General features: G+C 40.3%; 2 protein-coding genes across 3 annotated transcripts; both read right to left on the bottom strand.

Annotated features, from left to right (window-relative positions):
* Positions 1–1,133: 1,133 nt before the first annotated feature.
* LOC103835462 (lysine histidine transporter-like 6) lies at positions 1,134–13,202 on the bottom strand. Its single transcript, XM_009111641.3, has 7 exons — positions 11,324–13,202; positions 11,092–11,237; positions 3,218–3,601; positions 1,899–2,398; positions 1,722–1,813; positions 1,544–1,612; positions 1,134–1,408 (listed from the first exon to the last, which is right to left on the bottom strand). Exons 1-7 carry the CDS (start codon positions 11,354–11,356, stop codon positions 1,310–1,312), a joined length of 1,323 nt encoding a protein of 440 aa, XP_009109889.2. The 5' UTR covers positions 11,357–13,202; the 3' UTR covers positions 1,134–1,309.
* A 241-nt stretch (positions 13,203–13,443) lies between these two features.
* Positions 13,444–18,563, bottom strand: LOC103835463 (mediator of RNA polymerase II transcription subunit 25). 2 transcript variants are annotated; one of them, XM_009111642.3, is made up of 15 exons: positions 18,325–18,563; positions 17,711–17,741; positions 17,412–17,475; positions 17,202–17,332; positions 16,876–17,079; positions 16,718–16,783; positions 16,414–16,630; positions 16,259–16,326; positions 15,263–16,057; positions 15,129–15,182; positions 15,008–15,036; positions 14,844–14,912; positions 14,680–14,764; positions 14,374–14,475; positions 13,444–14,188 (listed from the first exon to the last, which is right to left on the bottom strand). In XM_009111642.3, exons 1-15 carry the CDS (start codon positions 18,426–18,428, stop codon positions 13,694–13,696), a joined length of 2,514 nt encoding a protein of 837 aa, XP_009109890.1. In that variant the 5' UTR covers positions 18,429–18,563; the 3' UTR covers positions 13,444–13,693. The 2 variants fall into 2 exon arrangements, with proteins under 2 accessions (XP_009109890.1, XP_009109891.1); XM_009111643.3 differs by having other exon boundaries at positions 14,389–14,475; positions 18,325–18,562.
* Positions 18,564–20,136: the final 1,573 nt, after the last annotated feature.

The raw sequence follows: 20,136 nt of genomic DNA on the forward strand, positions 1-20,136 counted from the left end.
GATAGGTTTAATTTGATGTGTGAAATTAGGGCTGGGCAAATAAACCGAACCCGAAAATCCGAACTGAACCCGATCCGATAAAAATGAATCCGAACCGATCCGAACCCGACATAAATACCGAATGGATTCTGTTTTTTGGTATTTTGGGTTATGGGTATTACCCGAACCGAATCCAGACTTAAATGGATATCCGATAGAACCCGAAACATTTGAAATCACAAAAAGAACTTCTACCATCTTAATTCTTAATATGTATCCAAAATACTTTAAGATATTATTGAACTTCTAAAATAATTATCTTTTATATGAAGGTTGATGGTGGAATGTGGCGGTTGATGCCTGAAGTTTTTAGATTTTGTTTTTTTTTTATTGAATAATGTTTTTCATTTCATGAGAACTTATTTTTTGTTTTATGATTTCATTTTCATTAACTATGTTTATCTTTCGCTTGATTTTGAGTGATCACGTTTGATTTTTTTCTTATTTTTGAATCGATTTTACTTATGTTTTGGCTATTAAAATATGTACAAATCATGTATTTTAAATCCGAAGAACCGAATTCTTTTATGTTTTAGTTACAAATAGGTACAAAACATGTATTTTTAAACCGAAGAACCGATTGGGACCCGAACCCAAAAGTACAATGGGTTATACCGGTTCTTTGAAATTTACTAACCCTGACCCGAATCCGATAGAACCCGAACCGGTCCCGAACCGAACTTTTATATAACCCGAATGGGGTTGATTTTGATAAACCCGAAAAACCGAAATCCGAATGGATAAAACCGAAACCCGATTGGGACCCCGAATGCCCATGCCTATGTGAAATTGTGAATGCATATGAAGACTGAAGAGAAAGCCATATGATCTAGTAACAATATGGTATTTGATTCAAAATATGGTTTTACTATATCAACAAAGAGCAAAGTTATTGCAAAGACAAACTCAACGGGTGATGTAAGTGGACAATTCTTACAGTCTGGACCATACTATGCAATGCTTGTGAGACATGACAGATATATATTGATATTGTTCTCATTCTGTTACTGACAATGGATTTGGTAAGCATGGTATCAAAACCAAAGGATTGACAGCTTTTGCGTTAGAGCTCTATAAATATGACAGGATAAGTGTGGATGAAAGATCAATCGCATTGAAGATAAATATTGAACTAGCATTTATGTTTTATTGAAAAAGTAGCAGATCTCTAACTCGACACGCCTGACCATTTTATATGGTTTAGTCCTACACTTATAATTAGATGACCCAATGATCAATAATTTAGTGTATAAGTTCTCTCAATTCAATACTAAGCATAGAATCTATAAGCCGAAGAATCTGCAATGATGTTCCTCAGTCCTCCAATTGTTGATGCCAGCATTATGAACACCCCTACGATGATGGAGATCTGCCGCAATACAAAAAAAAGATAGATAAATCAATGATATAGACATTGCTCATCTTCAAAAAAAAAAGAAAAGACATTGCTGATCTTCAAAAGGTTATGTATACGAATGAAAAATAGGTAGATATAGATGTTTACCCAGTTGACCAACCACGTGATACTGAATCTCTTTGGTTTCTTGATGATAAGCCACATTATACTTGGGAGCTGCATGCATGCAGCGTCATTATAAATACATAAAAAAAATTAGTAATGACTTATCTTCATCATAACCATGTACTCATATATGAAGATGTAGTTATTACAGTGTACTTACAAAGAAGGAAGTGGGTGCAAAGCCAAATCCTCCAAAGAACCCTAGAAGGTCTCCAAAGAAGGGGAAACTCACTCCAATAAACAATGTAAACGCTGCCATTTCCAATCACAGAGATTCAGCTGATTATAATTAAATTCTTAATTAGACATATCATGATGAACAAAAATTAAGGCTTACCGACATAGATAGTTCTAGTGAAAAACCTCAGAACAACTCCATGCTTAAAACCAAACTTATTAACCATCATCCTCTCCAAGAGATCAAAGACAGGCATAGCAAACACTTGGTAGCTACCAATGACATGAACAACAACCATGAGATTAGCAGAAGCAATAAGCCAAGCTGGTCTCTGTAGATTATTCAGCACATTGTCGTCTACGTCTTGACCAAAGGCCCAATAGCAGATTAGAGCTACCGGGAAATAGCAAATGGCGTTGACAAAGTAAGCTCCCATCACTCCTTGCCACATGGGCACCTTTGATGGTCTCTCAGGAGTCGAAGGCATCGTTGCTTGGATCTCTAGAGCCACCGCGTGACCCGCGAAAGCGAATGAGATCTGACCTAAGGCATTGAAGATTCGGAACGTGGATTCACTTGGACTCGTAGCTTTGTAACCGTAGCTAACGTCAGGCAGTCTTCCATGTGCGATACTTCCTGCCCACGCTATCGTCGAGTAGCTGTAGTACATAACATATGTTACAAAGTATGATCAGTCTTGACCTAGTTAACTTCTGTAAAATCATTGATCTAAAATATAATGTGGACCAGAACTTTTTGGCTCGTATAGACAATTGGTCTAGTACTCTAGTTGATGTAATTTATATTAAAAAAAAATTCCAAGGTAATGTTGAAAATGATGTAATCTAAATGTTTCGCTGCTTTGCTAATTAGAATATTTGGTTTAGAAGTTTCTAAACCTACAAAATATTGTGGGTTATACAGAGTAATTTACATGTAACACAAAACAGAAGAAAAAACTAGATGCTAAGCATTCAGTGACCACGCTAATTGAACTTATTATTGTTATAACCTATACAAATAGTTCTAGTCCAATAATTTTGAACTGTATAAAATAATACTCTTTTTGTGTTTGAAGGAATAATATTTAAAGTTATTCACAAGTAGAATCATATACTTGGTTTTGTTTATTACTTTCTCGTTTTACTTTTAGTTAGTTTAGCATTTTATTTGCTTTCCAATAGAGTTCAATCAATTATATATATTTTTAAAAAATATTTTTTAATTTAAAATACATCAGTTAAAATCTAACACATCAATTTTTCAAATACAACGACAAAATCTAGAACATCAAATTTTTTTAATAAGAAGGGAATATATAGTTCTAACATTTTGTTACAACACGTTACTGCATGCGATTTCATGTCATTTTTTCAAAAACTGAAAAATAATCTACTAACAAAATTATATGGTAATGCATCACAATGATACATGCAGCTGTAAGATAGCCGACAAAAAAAATGGTGTGAGAGAGTGACCTGAGGGACATGACTGCGGCAGCTAAGGAGACGCCGGCGACGGAGTTGAAGTTAGGGAGCTGGGAGAGGAGGAAGTGGACCCCACCGAAGGCGAGGATCCAGTACGTTGGTCGCACTGGAGTGCAGGTGGAGCACGTGACATCCACGAACTGCTTCAAGCACTTGCCACCAGTCACCATGTAAACAATGCAGCACCCGACCTGAACAATGAGCTGTTGCGGGAGGACGATCCATGGGCCGAGTTTTGGGCCGAAAGCGTACCGGCCTAGATCAATATACCGGTCAAACCGGGTTCCCGGTACGCACTCGTGGAGCTGTACCATCTGCCACATCGTGTTTAGGGTCAGTCCCCATGTCAGTACCAACATTAATGTCCCTGGTCCCCTGTTTCCACCACACATCAGTTACCTTGTTTTTTTTTTCCAAACCAACAAAAGAAAAAATACAATCGACTCTTCTTCTGCTTTTTTGCATGTTCAATTAATCTCTTCTTATATCTGAAATTTGTTGCAAGTAGTTAATTCAAAATCATCATCTTAAAATGTAATTTACTTCCTTTTTTTTTGGTTTTGCATGCTCTATATATGGATGTTCTTAACTTTGAATGTTGTTGCATGCAACTAGTTCAAAATAATCATCTTAAAGGGGGATTTTTTTTTTTGCATGTTCTGTGAATCTTCTTATATCTGAGTTTAATTACAACCACTTTCAAAGTCACCATCAGCTTATAGTGCATTTGCTTCTTGTTTTTCTCTCTTTTCTCATTTACATGTTCTATATGAATATTCTTATATCTGAATCTAATTGCAACTGTAGACGTTTATTTCTTGTAAACCGTAGACGGTAGGACTTTTTCTCTCCCAGGCACAGTTGTAGAGAAAGGTTTTTAACCGTATTGACTTTGAAAAAGCCACTCTTTACCCGCGGGTCCCTTTCCAGTTTCGGACAGATCTGCTGCAAAAGATCGATCTCTTTTCAAATTATTCCCACCTTTAGAATAAACTACCGGTCCATCCTCTGAGCTGAGAGTTAACCGCCGGGTTCTTCCCCCGACCCGGGTCGGAGGGACCGTCTGCTCCGCCTCATCTCGCCGGTAATTTCATCTACGGAGGCAAACATGAAGCTTCTAGCAAGACTCTGTTTGTTGGCTATGTTATTTGTCTTCTCTTAGAAGCATCGGACCACTGGCTCTTGGGATCTTGAGCAGGTAGCTCGTCTGTGAAAAATTCAACCAGTGAGTACTGGCCTTATCGATTTGTATCTTTTCAAGCTGGTTAGCTTAGCTCTCTCCACTAAAAGACGACACGGTCCTACAAACTGAGACGGGTTAAGAGAGAAGAAGGTGTGCGGTGTGCTCTTACCCAGTTTAGTAACTATGCATCGAAGACTCTCGACTGCGGAGAAAGGAAAGGCGGCGGTCCTTGCTCACCACCCAGCCCCTCGAACTGCTAGGGTTCGTCTATCAGAACCCGATAACTCAGCGTTGCTCAAGAAACATTCCCTTACGCTTATAGGCAGAGTAACAAACCCTACTGCCCAGAAAGTGTGGTCACTAATACCGTTTTTCATAGACCACTGGAAAACGGATATTGCACCAGTCGGCTCAGATTTGGGCTCTGGCATGTTCCAATTTCAGTTCGAACGGGAATCTGACCTCCTCACAGTACTAGAAAAGCAACCTTATCACTATGCCCGCTGGATGATTATCCTTGAAAGGTGGATACCTACTACTTCACCAAACTTCCCGTCGATGATTCCGTTTTGGATTAAGATCCAAGGCATTCCAGTTCACCTCTGGACGGATGAAGCGGCCCAAGGCATTGGGAAGGATTTGGGAACTTTTGAAACTGCTGAAATTACCGCTCTGACGATGCGCATTCGGGTGCACATTAATGGGAGACTCCCTCTTATTAAATCCACCATTGTTGAGTATCCTAATGGAGATGAAGTCACTGCACAGTTAGTCTATGAGAAGTTAGACAAACACTGTGAAAAGTGCTGCAGACTTGACCATGCTGTCCGTGACTGCCTTGAGGCAAAACACGAAAAGAAAGCACTAATGGCGTCACATGAAGGAGCTCTACCTAATAAAGGCCTAGATACTCACCATACCTATCAGGGCTCAAGAAACAACTATGATGCATCACGAGCTAGAGACTCCCAGTCTCGAGGGAGTGATCGTTCTAGAGGCCATGCTAGACCCGCTCATCGTCACGCTGACCGGCCGTCAGTTAGAGGTGTAGGCTCGGTCCCATCTCAGAGAAACAGAGCAGGCTCTCGGCAGGAATGGCAACCAAGAGATAGATATCATAGCAACCCTCCCCGCCGAAACGAAGAGCGTTACTCAAGGAATTCTGAGGATCAGTGCCATGACAATTTCAGAAACTTTCGTGGGGAGTCCCACTCTGCTATATCGCCTAGAATTGGCTGGCAGCGCCAGTCAGCTGATAATGATAATCTGAATACTCCTCCACCCAGGCAAGAGGATGACTTCCGTATGGAACAAGCGGCCGCAAGAGACAACCCACATATAGGGCATAAGGAGACTCCCTTGGGGACCAGGCAGATTAATCTCTCTAGAGACAAATCTACGGTCGCAGTGGAGGAAGTCAGAGGAGCTATTTTACAATATGCCAACTGCACTGATCCCGCGGAGAGTGCAGCCCGCCGGGAGAGACTAATACAAGCGGAAGCTCAGGGTCAATTGGAAGCGAATGCTGCTCTGGTTGTCAGAACATCCCTGGGTCGAATATCGACTACTGACCCCGAGAAGGAATCTCCCCTGAAGCAGCCCTTAGACAGAGTTCCAGTTTCCAATAGGCTTGGTATACCGGGTGCGTGTGCGAGTAGACAAAGTCCACCTTTGATCCCATCAACGGAGAGAGTTTCAGCTAACAGCAGATTGGGCCCAGTAATCTCTGACCTGGATAGGAACACTCCACCAAATGCCAATAGCAATGCTAACATGCGCCTCCCAATTTTGAACAGACTAGGACCTCAACCTGAGGCCAACACCTCCCCGGCTACAAGGGCAATTAAGGACACGGGGACAGTGGCAAAGAGGAAACCAGGACGTCCTCCGGGGCCAAGGAAAATCCGGGAAAGTCCAGCGGGGGTACTGGGAACCAGCACGCGAAAGAGAAAAGTGCAACAAACCAAACCGCCTAATGTCCGCAAAAAACTACATGTTGAATCCACTCGGCCTGAAAACTCAACACGAGGGAGCAAAAGTGGAGGAGAGCCATCTCGTGGTGGGATTCCCCACGATGATGATGCAACAAACTCTGATAATCTCCCAATCGTTAACATGATTCCAAGGTCTAGTAGGCGTCGGATGGATTTTCGGATCCATTCCACTCCCGCTCCTTAGCCATCGCAAGCTGGAACTGTCAGGGGTTGGGGAATCCCCGGACAGTTCGCAGACTCGGAGAGATATCGAAAACGTTTGACCCCGATATTCTCTTTATCATGGAATCAAAAAACCCCAATGAATTCGTACTCAAGAAGCTGGAGTATTTGAGATACGAATGCTATCACCTAATACCGCCTACGGGTCATGGAGCTGGAGGACTAGGACTGTTCTGGAAGCAAGAATTAAATCTTCAAATTCTTGACTCTAACCCGAATGTAATTGACACTTTGGTGGAATTTGAAGGAAAGTCCTTTTATGCTTCTTTTGTTTATGGGAGTACCGATAAAAAGCAACGAAAAGTGTTATGGGATCATCTCCTCTCGGTTGCTCAGGCCCGGGACGCTCCCTGGTTCATCACAGGCGATATGAATGACATTCTGTGCAGCGATGAAAAAGATGGAGGCATCGAACGACCAGAAGGATCCTTTGCGGATATGCGTACCTTCTTCTCGGAAGGAGATCTATATGATCTACAGCATTCTGGTGATCCATTGTCTTGGAGAGGACAGAGAGGTGATTACCTTGTTAGATGCAGACTTGATAGGGCAGCAGCAAATACCCGCTGGGCAGAAAACTTTCCAACCGCTAGATGCCAGTACTTAGGCTATGAGGGCTCTGATCATATGCCATTGATCTCCTTCTTTGATAAGGGAGGTAAAAAGAGGAGGGGCCAATTCCGTTACGATAGGAGGCTTTGCAAGAATGAAGAAGCAAAGAAGGTGATTACCGAGGCCTGGCTAGGCGACCACAACTCCTCGGTCATGGAAAAGCTGGCAAATGCAAGGAGTGCAATCTCAGCGTGGAACCGCACGCAGCAAAGAAATAGCAAGATGCTGATAGAGCAGAAGAAATGGGAATTGAATGTCGCTCTTTCGAGCAGGGCCAATGATATAACGCTGATCCAAGATATCACCAAACAGCTCGATGCAGCTTATTCAGAAGAGGAAGAATTTTGGAAACAGCGTAGCCGACTACTTTGGTTAAAGTTGGGCGATCGTAACACCGGCTACTTCCACGCCATAACAAAAGTGAGAAAAAGGATAAATGCCTTTTCGGTACTGGAAAATGAAGAGGGTGGTTTAGTGTATAAGGAAGAAGAGATTGTGAATGTCATTGGAGGCTATTTCAATAACCTTTTCACATCAAAGCCTGGAGAGCGAGAAGCGATAGTTAACCAGGCCCTCAGCCCAATCATCTCAGACGAGGATAATGCTCTGCTCACCGCAATCCCCACGGCTCTGGAAATTAAGGAAGCAGCGTTCTCTATCAACGCGGAGAAGGCTCCCGGGCCTGATGGTTTCTCTGCGGGCTTCTTCCACACCCACTGGGAGAGGATTGGATCGGACATTGTCAAGGAAGTACAGGGTTTCTTTTGTGGTATGCCGCTGCCAGAGGATGTGAATGATACGAACATACGACTGATCCCCAAGATTAAAAACCCGCAGAAAGTCTCGGATTATAGGCCCATCGCACTGTGTAATGTCTATTACAAAATCTACTCAAAGATTCTCACCCGCAGGCTACAACCCCACATGGATAGACTTATCTCCGAAAACCAGTCGGCCTTCGTCCCAGGACGAGCAATTGGTGATAATATCCTTATCACTCATGAGGTACTTCATTTTCTAAAAACATCTAAAGCGGAACAGAGATGTGCGATGGCGGTTAAAACAGATATGAGTAAGGCCTACGATCGTCTCGAGTGGGACTTTGTGGCGTTAGTTCTCTCTCGGTTGGGATTCCACCGAGATTGGATTCGAGCAATCATGCAATGTATCTCGACAGTTACATACTCCTTCCTCATTAACGGCTTGCCTAGAGGGAAGGTAGTACCGAGCAGAGGAATCCGCCAAGGCGACCCTCTTTCTCCCTACATATTTATAATGTGTAGTGAAGTCCTCTCGGGATTATGTAACAAAGCGCAAGAAAATGGAGATCTTAACGGCCTCCAGGTGGCTAGGGGATGTCCTCGCATCTCTCATCTCTTGTTCGCGGATGATACAATGTTCTTCCTACATGCCAATAAGGGAAACTGCAAAACGCTCAATGATATCTTGCGAAAATATGAAGAAGCTTCAGGCCAGTCGATTAATGTGGACAAATCGAGCATCACGTTTTCAAATAAAGCCCCTGCTGAGCTGAAGGAGATGGTGAAGAACGAACTGAAAATACAAAAGGATGGGGGTATGGGCAAGTATTTGGGGCTTCCCGAGCAATTTGGACGACGTAAGCGAGACCTATTCGCCTCTATCATAGACCGGATCCAACAAAAAGCTAGAGGATGGTCTACCAAGTTCCTCTCCTCTGCGGGTAAGCTTGTTATGCTGCAAAGTGTACTATCTCCAACGCCCTCTTTTGCTATGTCTAGCTTCAAGTTACCTATCTCGCTTTGCAAGAGAATTCAATCTGTAGTTACTCGGTTCTGGTGGGACGATAATGAGGAGAAAAAGAAGATGGCTTGGGTCTCTTGGGAAAGGATATCAAAGCCAAAAGCCTCAGGTGGGCTGGGCATCCGGGATTTTCAGAAATTTAATGATGCCCTGCTGGCCAAAATAGGATGGAGATTGCTAGAAAACCCGGAGAGCTTACTCGGCAAGACCTTATTTGGCAAATACTGCCCGGAAAACAACTTCCTGGAAGCTTCCCCTCCCTCAGTTATGTCTCATGGTTGGCGGAGTGTTTTGGTGGGGCGTGATCTTTTACTAAAGAAGATAGGATGGGCAGTAGGAGATGGGAAATCCATTAATATATGGCGAGATCCGTGGCTTTCTATGAGCACGCAACTGAGGCCAATGGGGCCTCCGAATGAACAGCATGTTGAGATGGTGGTTGCTGACCTTATGCTACCAGGAGGACGCCTGTGGGACCTTCAGAGGATTAGACTCATCCTCCCTGAGTATGAAGATCTGATACTCAGCATTAAACATAGTACCACCGGGGCTCCGGATAAACTGATGTGGCTAGGAACAAAGTCTGGTGAGTATGCTACAAAGTCTGGGTATTATGCTGCTGTGGAGGACGAAGACCACCAAGATAACGAGTTCGCAGGACCTGACTTCAACTGGAAGAAATGCGTATGGAACGTCGACACTGCACCTAAACTCAAACTCTTTGCTTGGAAGATCCTGAAGGGTGCGCTACCGGTCGGAGAAAGACTGGTTGACAGGCAGATTGATATCGACCCAAAATGTAAAAGATGCGGATGCATCGAATCTATCACTCATCTATTCTTTCACTGTCCGTTCGCTCGGAAAGTCTGGAGGTTAGCACCTCTTGTGGCTGATGTGGAATGTAGTGGAATGGTAGATTTGATTGCTTCTTGGAGCTCTCTGATTTCACTGCACTGCCTCCCACCTACTGGAATCTCGTCAGGCTCTCTGACCTTATGGATACTCTGGATGCTATGGAAGTCGAGGAACAGACTAGTCTTTGAAGGCTTCTCAGTATCTCCTGAAGATACACTTTTAGCTGCAATTCGAGCTGCGCGAGAATGGAGCGAGAATCAAAAGCGAGATGACCCACCGCGGAAGCGAGGGAAAAAACCTGAGCTCACATGCCCTATGGACGCGACGGTGGTAAGGACCGATGCTGCTTGGAACTCTAACCTTTTGGTTGCAGGGTTGGGATGGGTTCAATTGCTACGGGAGGGAAATCAATCCTTCAAAGATCGCGCAGCACATGTTGGGTCTGCTCTTATGGCTGAAGCCCTAGCTCTGCGGGAAGCGGTCGCCACCTGCAAAAGAATGGAGCTGAAGAAGGTCAAGTTTGAGTCGGATTCTGCTCAACTGGTCTCGATTATAAACGCAGGAGCGAGGGTTGCGGAGCTACATGGCGTTGTTGCAGACATTCTTACGTTATCTCTATCTTTTGAATTTGTTGCGTTCGTATGGATCCTTCGAGAGAGGAACACCATTGCTGATTTATTGGCCAAGAACGCTATTAATGCATCTGGTCTCTTGCTTGTTGAGGGTGCCTTTAATGGCCCCAACTAAACATTGCTAATCAATTTATTACGAGTTTCAAAAAAAAAAAAAATCTAATTGCAACTAGTTCAAAATCATCAGCTAAAAGCCTAAAAGTAAAGAAAAGTTTTTATGGACTTGTTTCTCAAAAAAAGGAAATAAAGAGTAACTTATATAGTTATTACAAAGATTTTAGCAAAAAAAAAAAGCTTATATAACAAAGACCCGTGACGTGAATTTCACTTATTTATATGTATTAATTTTAAACAATTATACAGTGGCAAACAAAATTACAGTCCTTTTGTTTGTTTTTAAGATCGTTGGAAGTTGAAATACACACATAAAACTGAAGAACTTATTGGCCTAATGTAATTTCTTGGGTTATTTTTGTTAGCTTTGTAATTTCTTGGTTTAAAAACATAACTTAAGGCTGGTGAAAATTTTATAGAAATGAGTGAAATAAGGCAAAAACTTTATAGAAATGAGTGAAATAAGAGTACCAGCCAAGGTAAGCCATGGCATAAGGGAGGCTGAGAACTCCTGCACCGATCATAGCCGTGACGGTGTGGAAGGTGGAGTACCACCACTTGGCAGGTCGTGATGGTTCTGCCGCCGTCCATTTCTCACCGGACTTTCGATCAGTTTCCTGCAAACAAGAAGTATATAATTAAAAAAGAAAACATAGAGAAACGAAAGAAAGAAATGAGAAAGTGAATGATTATGGAGGAAAACCTTAGAAGGAGAAATGGGAGAAGCAGAGACCATTGTGTGTGTGTGTCTTTTTGCAGTATAGTGAGATAGATCTCAATTCCCTTAATATAAGGAGATAACTAAGCTTTTATGAGCCCTTTTTTCAAAAAAAAAAAAAAACTAAGCTTTTATGTGGTGCTTTGAGTTATTATTTTGTCCAAAGAAAGTTTGTTTATATGAAAATAAACTATAAATGAATAATAATCCTTCCGTTTCAAGACATGTGTTTTAAAAAAAAATTGTTTTACAAAGATAAATATTTTGTGTTTTCTATAAAAAAAATTATAAACTTCAAAAAAATAATTGACTTTATTGAATTGATATTGGTTAAAAATTATTAAAAATTAAAAATTGTAGAAAATAATATATTTATTATAGTGATTTAATGTGTTTTTTAATATGTATAAAAATGCTAAAAAATTTATCTTTATGAAACGGAAAGAGTATAAAATATATTTAATTTTCTTTAAAATCTTACGTAAATTAAATGCACTTTGAAGGGCTTTATTTTTTCCGCACGGTGATCATTTAAAGTCGTGAAGTTGTCTGAATTTCGAAACGTGTAACTTGTCAAATCCAAGAAATGTGTAAGAAATCAAAAGATACATATTGAGCTATGGATACCACAACACACTATCACAAGTTAGAGTTAATAGACATATATCGATTTTGTAACCAATGCGAGATTTCCATTAGATATATCTTCATCTACATCTTTTGACGTTTTCTTCTTTTCTCAAATCTTTGTCATAAGTCATGTTTTTTGTTGTTGTTGTTGTCATACAATTCATGTTTGTAGTACGTACGACGCCAGATACGGAACATGCAGTTACATAATCATACAAAATAAATGTAGTGCAAAGATTCACGTTTCATTTTGTTTGGACTCATTCTTACGGTTGATTAGGCTTTTTACTTGTCATTTTGAATAGATAATTTTACTAAGAGAATAAATCTTTAAAATCTTAAAAGAGTGATACAGCCCACCAACCACACCCACAAAGAGTTAAAGCGTCTCTATTTAGAGAAGTATTAGCTATAAAAAGAGTGGAAAACTTTGAAAATCAGCTTTTTGGCTTTTCTAATATTGTATTTATCAATTTGCATCTTTGCTTTTCCTGATCCCACATGGTGCCATTACTCTTGAACTTCAAGCTTGTGGGAATTAAATAATACACAGAAATTATCAGCGCTGGAATTTTCTTTCCTTGAAACATCTTTTAAGAAAAGGGCCTTTGGTTATGTTCGCATGATTCGATCGAGAAAATCTAAGGCTGCGATGAATTTGTATAATGGCTTGACTTTTGGTACAACGATTTTACATCTTTTATCAAAACTATAATGTGCCACGTGAATAGGACCTACCACCTCAAGTAAACTCACATTGGCTTTGGACAAGGAGTGTGCTCAGGAGTGGAGAAGAGAAGTCGTGTTTGTCGTCTTGAATTCAAAAAGGCAGTCGATTTAGTTTTAGTGCGCATCATAGTTACTCTGTCTTATCAAATATCAATCATTAAGTTTTCTTTGTTTTTTAGACAACTTATCAATAATTGTGGTCTAGCTTCTTATTTTTGAAATAGTAACAATTCAAATTCAAAATGGTGAATTTCACGGAGCAACAAAAGGAGATCTGATAGACTGATACCCCAAAGAAAGGAAAATGGCAACAAGGCTACAACATAAGAAGCTGTTTTGTGCTTTACTTCAGAATCTGAAGTTAAGGTGGAGCGGAGCTAGCTAGGATAGTGATAACTGATATGTGAGCAAATACTAAATGGAATGGGATCTATAACTCTAGCCGCATAATGAAACAAAAAAAAAATGATAATGAAGATGCATTTAAATCCTAGTTTGACAATGGTGTAATTTTGACTTGACTAACCATAAACCTTTGCAATTTTTTAAAAAGAATTATTGATTGATATCGCATTGTACATGCATCCTTCATATCTGCAAACAAACTTAAGATCCAATCACGACCGTAAGTAAATATGGTTTTGATCTTCTATTTCCTTGCAATCTGATAAACATCGACTATTAAGAGTTTTTTAATTTTGAGTGCTAAATATGACGTTATAATCTAAAAAAAGAGCCAACAACACTTTTATATAAATATATATAAATTTCTCTAGACAAAAACAATAATAGTTTGGTGGCTTCGGTAATGGTCAGACCCACAAGAGGATGCCATTTTTCAGGCAGAAAAGACGCCAACTAAACACCAAAATGACCAAATCTAAAACCATATCGTCTAAATCGAGTTAGACCAAGAAGTAAGAAAGCATTTATGTTTATATGATACAAACTAATTAGCAGAAAGTAGAAACCTTAAGAAGAGACTTTTTTTTAATTTCATCCCATGAAGCCAGCTCCTGGCATGTTAGGCTGCCCACCACCACCTTGTTGTGATCTTCCAGGACCTTGTGCAAAAGCTTGACCACCCATTACTCCTGACCCAACCATCTGCTGAGGCTGCTGCTGTGGCATCTGATTCAGAGGCGAAGTTTGTTGCTGCATCTGATTCAGTGGCGAAGTCTGTTGGTGCATCTGATTCAGTGGCGAAGTCTGTTGCTGCATCTGATTCAGAGGCGAGGTCTGCTGCTGCTGCTGATGTTGTTGAAGCTGTGACAGCTGATGCTGCTGTTGATGTTGCTGCTGATGATGTTGGAGTTGTGACAATTGATGTTGCTGCTGCTGGAGTTGTGGCAGCTGTTGGTGTTGTTGTTGCTGCTGGATCTGCTGTTGTTGCTGCTGCTGATGGATCTGTTGTTGCTGCTGTTGTTGTTGTTGCTGCTGGTGCTGTTGCTGTTGCTGATTTGTAATTTGCGGTTTAAACACAACCATATCCTGATAGGAGAGGCATCACAAAAGAACAAATGATTCAGTAGCTAATAAATGCAAATTCTTTAAATTGAACGGATATGTAGAGAGCAGTGGTGCATGATGAATTAGACAGGCTCCTTAAAGCATTCAGACACTACTAGCTAATGGAAACATGTGAAGTGAAACCATCTATATAGATATTATCTTACTTGGTGCTTACTTACCCCTGGAAAAAGCATTCCAATCAAGCGGCAAGCCTTGTCAGAGACAGAGAGAAGCAGCGTCTGTGATGGCAGCTGGATGACTGCACACTGCATTTACAGAGGTAGTAAACACAGTTATCATAAAAAAGCAAGGCACACGATTAAACAGTCAAAACAAGGCTACAACTTATTTACAGATATCGATTAAACCAGTAACCAGTCATAATATTGCAATCAAGTTCAAATAAACGAGAGTGAAATATATATAGGAAAAGTAAATAACTGGCATAGATATATCAACAAAAAACTTACAAGCTTCTTATCCTGAAGTTGTCCTAAAAACCCATGCTGATTCATGGCTCTAAACACAAGGAAGTCAGCTTTGCCAACATATTGCCTGAAACAAAAGTCAGATGGAAGTTAGTGATAAGAAAACAACATCCACCAATGAAAAGCTATAGCGAAGAGAATACTACTTGTTATTCATATGATCCTGCGATATGAGACGAACAATCTGCATGGTTGGTGGCCAGTTTGCTGCCAACCTGAGGAGACGCAGAAAAAGAGTAATCAAAAACTGCTTTAGCAGCTACAATAATTTCTCAAGCAATTTTCATGTTTCAGTTAGTTATGAACTTACGAATCAGAGGCAGTTGCATTTCGGTAACCCTGTCAAAATATAAACAAAGACATTACAATTTGCTAGGAGCAGCTCAACAAATCTCTGGAAAAGAAAAGATGTGACTAAGCATTAAACATACCTCAAGTCTGGTGATAAGAACAGGCTGCCCTTGTCTTTGCCCAGATAAATTTCCCTACATGAATTAGAAAATGTTAAGTTAAAATTTATCATCAGACCATCGCTGCTATTTCAGACAAGGTGAACTGATATTACCTCCCAGACTTTTACGTATTTGGATTGCGAAGGTTGCAGAGCCCCTGATGATGCCTGTGACAACTGCATATTAGGAGCTGAACTGTTACTGCCACCAAGCTGTTGTATTCCTGATTGCGCTTGTTGGCCAACTCCTGGAGTAGGCATCATTCCACCTGTTCCGGATGAGACATTTCCTTGTCCGAGACTAGTAATCATGTTTTGGTTCATGGAAATTCCACCTTGCATCATCTGTCCACCAGAATGACTTCCTTGGTTCATCGCTGGCATTGGTTGAGAAACACCAAGGTTCGAAGTAACGTTTGACGTTGTCTGAGGACTAAACGAATTATTAGGACCCGGGCTTTGCCCCGCTTGTGCATTTCCCATAAGTGCACCTGAACCAGCCATTGAAGTGTTCCCCTGCTGTCCAGATGAAAACGCAGTTTGTGAAGGAGGCTGAGATGTAGCCATTCCTGTCGATATCATATTCGACATGTGCATTGCGACCGCACTTTGTCCAGCCGACGAGGCTGCCCCCGCCAGAGCTGCAGAGCTCATGACTTGTCGAACTTGAGAGAGGTTATTCAGCAGATTTACATTTCCAGGAGGACCAGTACGCAGTGGTGGCGTCATTCCAGTAACCACAGGCTTAACATCTGGTGCATTCTCGGCATTGGTGACCATTTCTTGAGAAACTGACGACGCTGAAGATGTTTGAACTGAAGGAATTGCCTGTGAAGCAGGCCGAGCTACGGAGGAGGGGATATGCGGAAAAGTTGGAACTGCTGCCATAGAAGATACAGTGCTAGGCTCCTGAAATTTAATCACAGAAGAACCTAAGGTTAAAATCAATTTAACTAAATATAAAACAATATTCTTAAATGTCTTATCAAGCTCACAGAATAAATTTTACAATCGGTTTGTGATTCATATTTTCTACAAAACAAATAGGAATCTAGTTCCCAGTTAAGCTGTCACCTCCTCCAACTGACTAAAAAGATCAAATAGACTTACAACTTTCACAGTAGCAGTAGGAACTGGTCCAACAGAAACTGGTTGCCGATTAAGAATAGGTCCATTGGCTGAAACTCACACAACAAAAGTGATTTTCAAATAAAAAGAAGAGCAAGATAATTGAACGAAAAATAGGGCCTGCTCAGCGGAAGAACCTGATGGCAAAGAAGCTGGAGGTGGCCCAGTGACTGGAAGAGATGGAGCGACAGTGGCCCTGTCCATTTTCACAGGGCTTTGAGTCTGTGGCACATTCGTAGCAGAATGACTTAAGGCAGCACGAGCCTCCACAAAATTCTCTGAGATCAGGACAAGATAGAATGTGTTTTTGACCGTGTCAATTGACAAGTCCGAACTCTGTGGATTGAGCTTTCCCTGCAATTAAAATATAAAAAAACGTTACTCATAAAATAATCATACGTAAGTCTGTAGGAGTGATGATAAACAGATACGCAGTCTCACCGCATTGTATAGGGCTCTAATCTTCGGAAGCTGCTTTGGACACACAACAGACAAAGAAACAGCGCACTGCAGACCATATAGAAGGTGAGTGATTATCCAAATAAAGAGTATTTGTAGCAATTCTTAATATATGGGAAAATTATTTAAAAAAAAGGTACCCTAGAAAAGTATGATGCCACTGTCTCGGCATCTGATAAACGGCTTTCAGGTAGCGCATCGCCATTTTCATTTCGTTCCGCATTTTGCAGTTTTGGGCGATATACAGGTGTTGGCAACGAGTAAGGGTTGCTAGCTGTGATTAAAATACAGTGCCTTTTAAGATCATTACTTGGTTGAGCTTGGCCTGGAGGAGGAGGAAACATCTGCGTCGTGAAAGGCAGAAAAAAAAAACGTGAGGTTTAAGGATCATAACATCTCTGACAGAAGCAGAGCATTATATGTATATCTAGTTGCGTCGTAGATGATTAAGGATAAAGAGTCCTACCATTAATGCTTCGGCAAGACCTTCGGCTGTGGCGGCTTCACTGAAACCACCGCCAGCGAATTGTATGGACGAAAGCCAATGCAGGAAGATATCAACGTCTCTTGTCCAGCCACTCCTTTGTACCAAGCAACCTAAGAAGACGGAAATAATCAGAATAAAATGGGAAAAAACGCGCATTAAAATGTCAATGCGTGTATTTGGAATACGTACCACAATAAGAACCATGAGAATTGAAGATGACCAGTGATAGCTCAACACTCGAAACAGGGTTCCTCTGCAAGTTTAGAGGATAGGTAAAGACTCATCAACCATCGAACTAGACAAAACAAACTGTGTACTTGCTCTTTCTTTCTGTCGCGCAATGATTCGTAAGATTACGGTTGTTTAACAAACTAACATACATAAGTATTTTAAAATGTAACAAAAAGAGGAATACGAAACAAGGAACAACTGTGTTCGCTCAAGAATGAAAGAACCTCAAAAACGAGGATGAGTCAGAGATACCGTACCTCTCCATTTAACTCACTGCCACAGAAAGATCTGCACAAACACAAAGAGTCATTAAACACAATACGAGGGTGAGAACATAGACATATCGCAGGATACAGATCCAAACGAACATCTAGACAACCAAAGGACGTGATATACATCTAACACAATACGAGAAACCTAACATAAATGTATCAAATTTCAGTTCCAAAACATAATAGCACTAACATGCTAGGGGAAATATGCACACTTTCGCCAAAAAATACTTCTCCCTGGCTCCTAAGAGATACAGTAATAGAGGAGTTAAAGAGCTCTTAAAGATACTTCTCACTAAACATGTTAACTCAATTGTTAATACCAATTTCTACATAATTGAGTTTAAGTAATTATATACATTGCTTTAATTGATTAAAAAAAAGATATCTTCACACAGAATCAAATACGAAACCACAATTGAGGCTAATAGATTGCTCTACAATGAAGCAAAAATCGAAGAACATATTGAACAGTAATCAGACAAGGTTCTAGCTACCGATGAAATTAAGGCCTCTGGTTAGAGAACAGTATCAAAATTAAGGCCTTTGATGAGAAACCCTAAAGATGGAAAGGGGGGGGGGATGAGAAAAGGAACAACCTGATGATTTTGTGGAGATAGTCGGAGACGATGGTTTGCCAATAAGGACCCAAGGCTGCAGTGCCTTCCGCTACCACGATCAGCTGTTTCTTCTCCGACGACATTTTCAAAGGATGATGCAAGTCTCCGTCTCTCTCTCTCTCTCTCTCGCCTCTTATTACTGATCCTCTTATTCAGACAGTCACGGTTTTCACGGACGGTAACTTTCTCGACAAATTATGTCTTTGGTAACTTTCTTTCTTTCTTCTCCTCCGGTAAAAACGAGGAACCAAGTTGAGTTTCACAACTGTCTTTTTGGTAATATAAAATAAATATATATATAATACATGTCTAAATAACTTGATATTTATTTTATTTCTTATCTTTGAATTCAATTTTTTTTTTACCTACAAGAGATATTGAATCTGTGTTTTTCAATTTAAGGCTGATTTTAAATTGCTTTAAGAGCCAGTAGTATTTTCATTCAGCAGCAATTTTCCATCTTGTTGTCTTCTCCAAATTAAAATATCTAGTTTTAAGAGAAAATGCAAATCAAACATCATCCATTTACTTATGATGTGAGGTCAAACTTGTTTCATAAGACATTTTTACACCCCCCCCCTTTGTTTTTGGTTCACCAGCGAATTTGTGGTGTGATGAAACTAGCCTTGTTCTGCATTTCTGTCTCTCCACTCCAGAAAATTGGAATAATCTTTAGCAAAATCAAATATTCAGATATAGTTTGTTTTTTTTTTCTTCAATCAAATCCGCGAAAACAAAAAGCGTAAATCATCTTTTTTTTTTGGACAAAAGCGTAGATCATCTTAGTTTATCTTTATACCCGTTGGAAATTGAGACATTTGCTTCCTTTGACCATTCTATTAGCTCCTCACTACCTCCAGCCTAGCTTATTGCTATTCTTCAAAAATGTGTATACTTTCTCCAGTGTTTTTTTTTTTACCTCTATTAAGTTTTCAGCTTCTATATCTTAATACGCTCATTTGTTCTGGTATCTTAACGATGTCTTGCCGCTAAGATAACACTTTTTTTTTGGTGAAGGTGTTAAACGCTAAGGTAACACCTGACCAGACTAAAGAGGTAAATGCCATTTTGAAGTCCGTTTTAAGTCCATATTACAAATAAGAGGATCTTTCTTTTTGTTGCGAACAAACGCGAATCAAAGAGAGCAAAACATATTAAGGTAAATACCTGTTTTAGACCTGTATTTATAACAGTTTTAAAACTCAATTTCTTATCCCTTTAAGAACATAATTATCTAGAAAAATAATTTTTTTAACGAATGATAAGCTTTTATTGGAGCATAAAGATTTAAGGCACTTGCAGATGCAACACTCTTGAAGCGCATGATTTCACCACATCAACAAAACAAATCGAAGGAATAAAGAGTCATGGATTTCCTGCACATGCTGAGACGATTAGGATTTAAGGTAGTAAAGGATCCTCAAGTAATCAAGCACATCAAAAGGGTTGTGGAGCCGCAAATAACTGATTGCTATTGTCCAAAAAGTTTTATTTTCTTGTGTGTTTGGAACATGTTTTTGTTTTGACTTGTAAATATTCTTTAAATCCTAAAACTAAAAGGGTCTGGACTATTTTCATGTTTGGTGCAATAATCAGCTATGATCTGAGCCAAAACCAGCCTCCACATACTGACATACATTATGTGTAGCCTTTAAGATCTTGTTTAAGGCCGGACCTGACAATTTCGGGCCCAGAAGCAAAAAAAAATTTTGGCCCATAATCTTAATAAAACATGAAAATATTAAAAGGTGTTCCCATGTTATTCAAACCCATAACCTCTCACTGTTATAT

This window comes from Brassica rapa, chromosome A08, assembly GCF_000309985.2.
Source record: "Brassica rapa cultivar Chiifu-401-42 chromosome A08, CAAS_Brap_v3.01, whole genome shotgun sequence".
Lineage (NCBI taxonomy): Eukaryota > Viridiplantae > Streptophyta > Magnoliopsida > Brassicales > Brassicaceae > Brassica > Brassica rapa.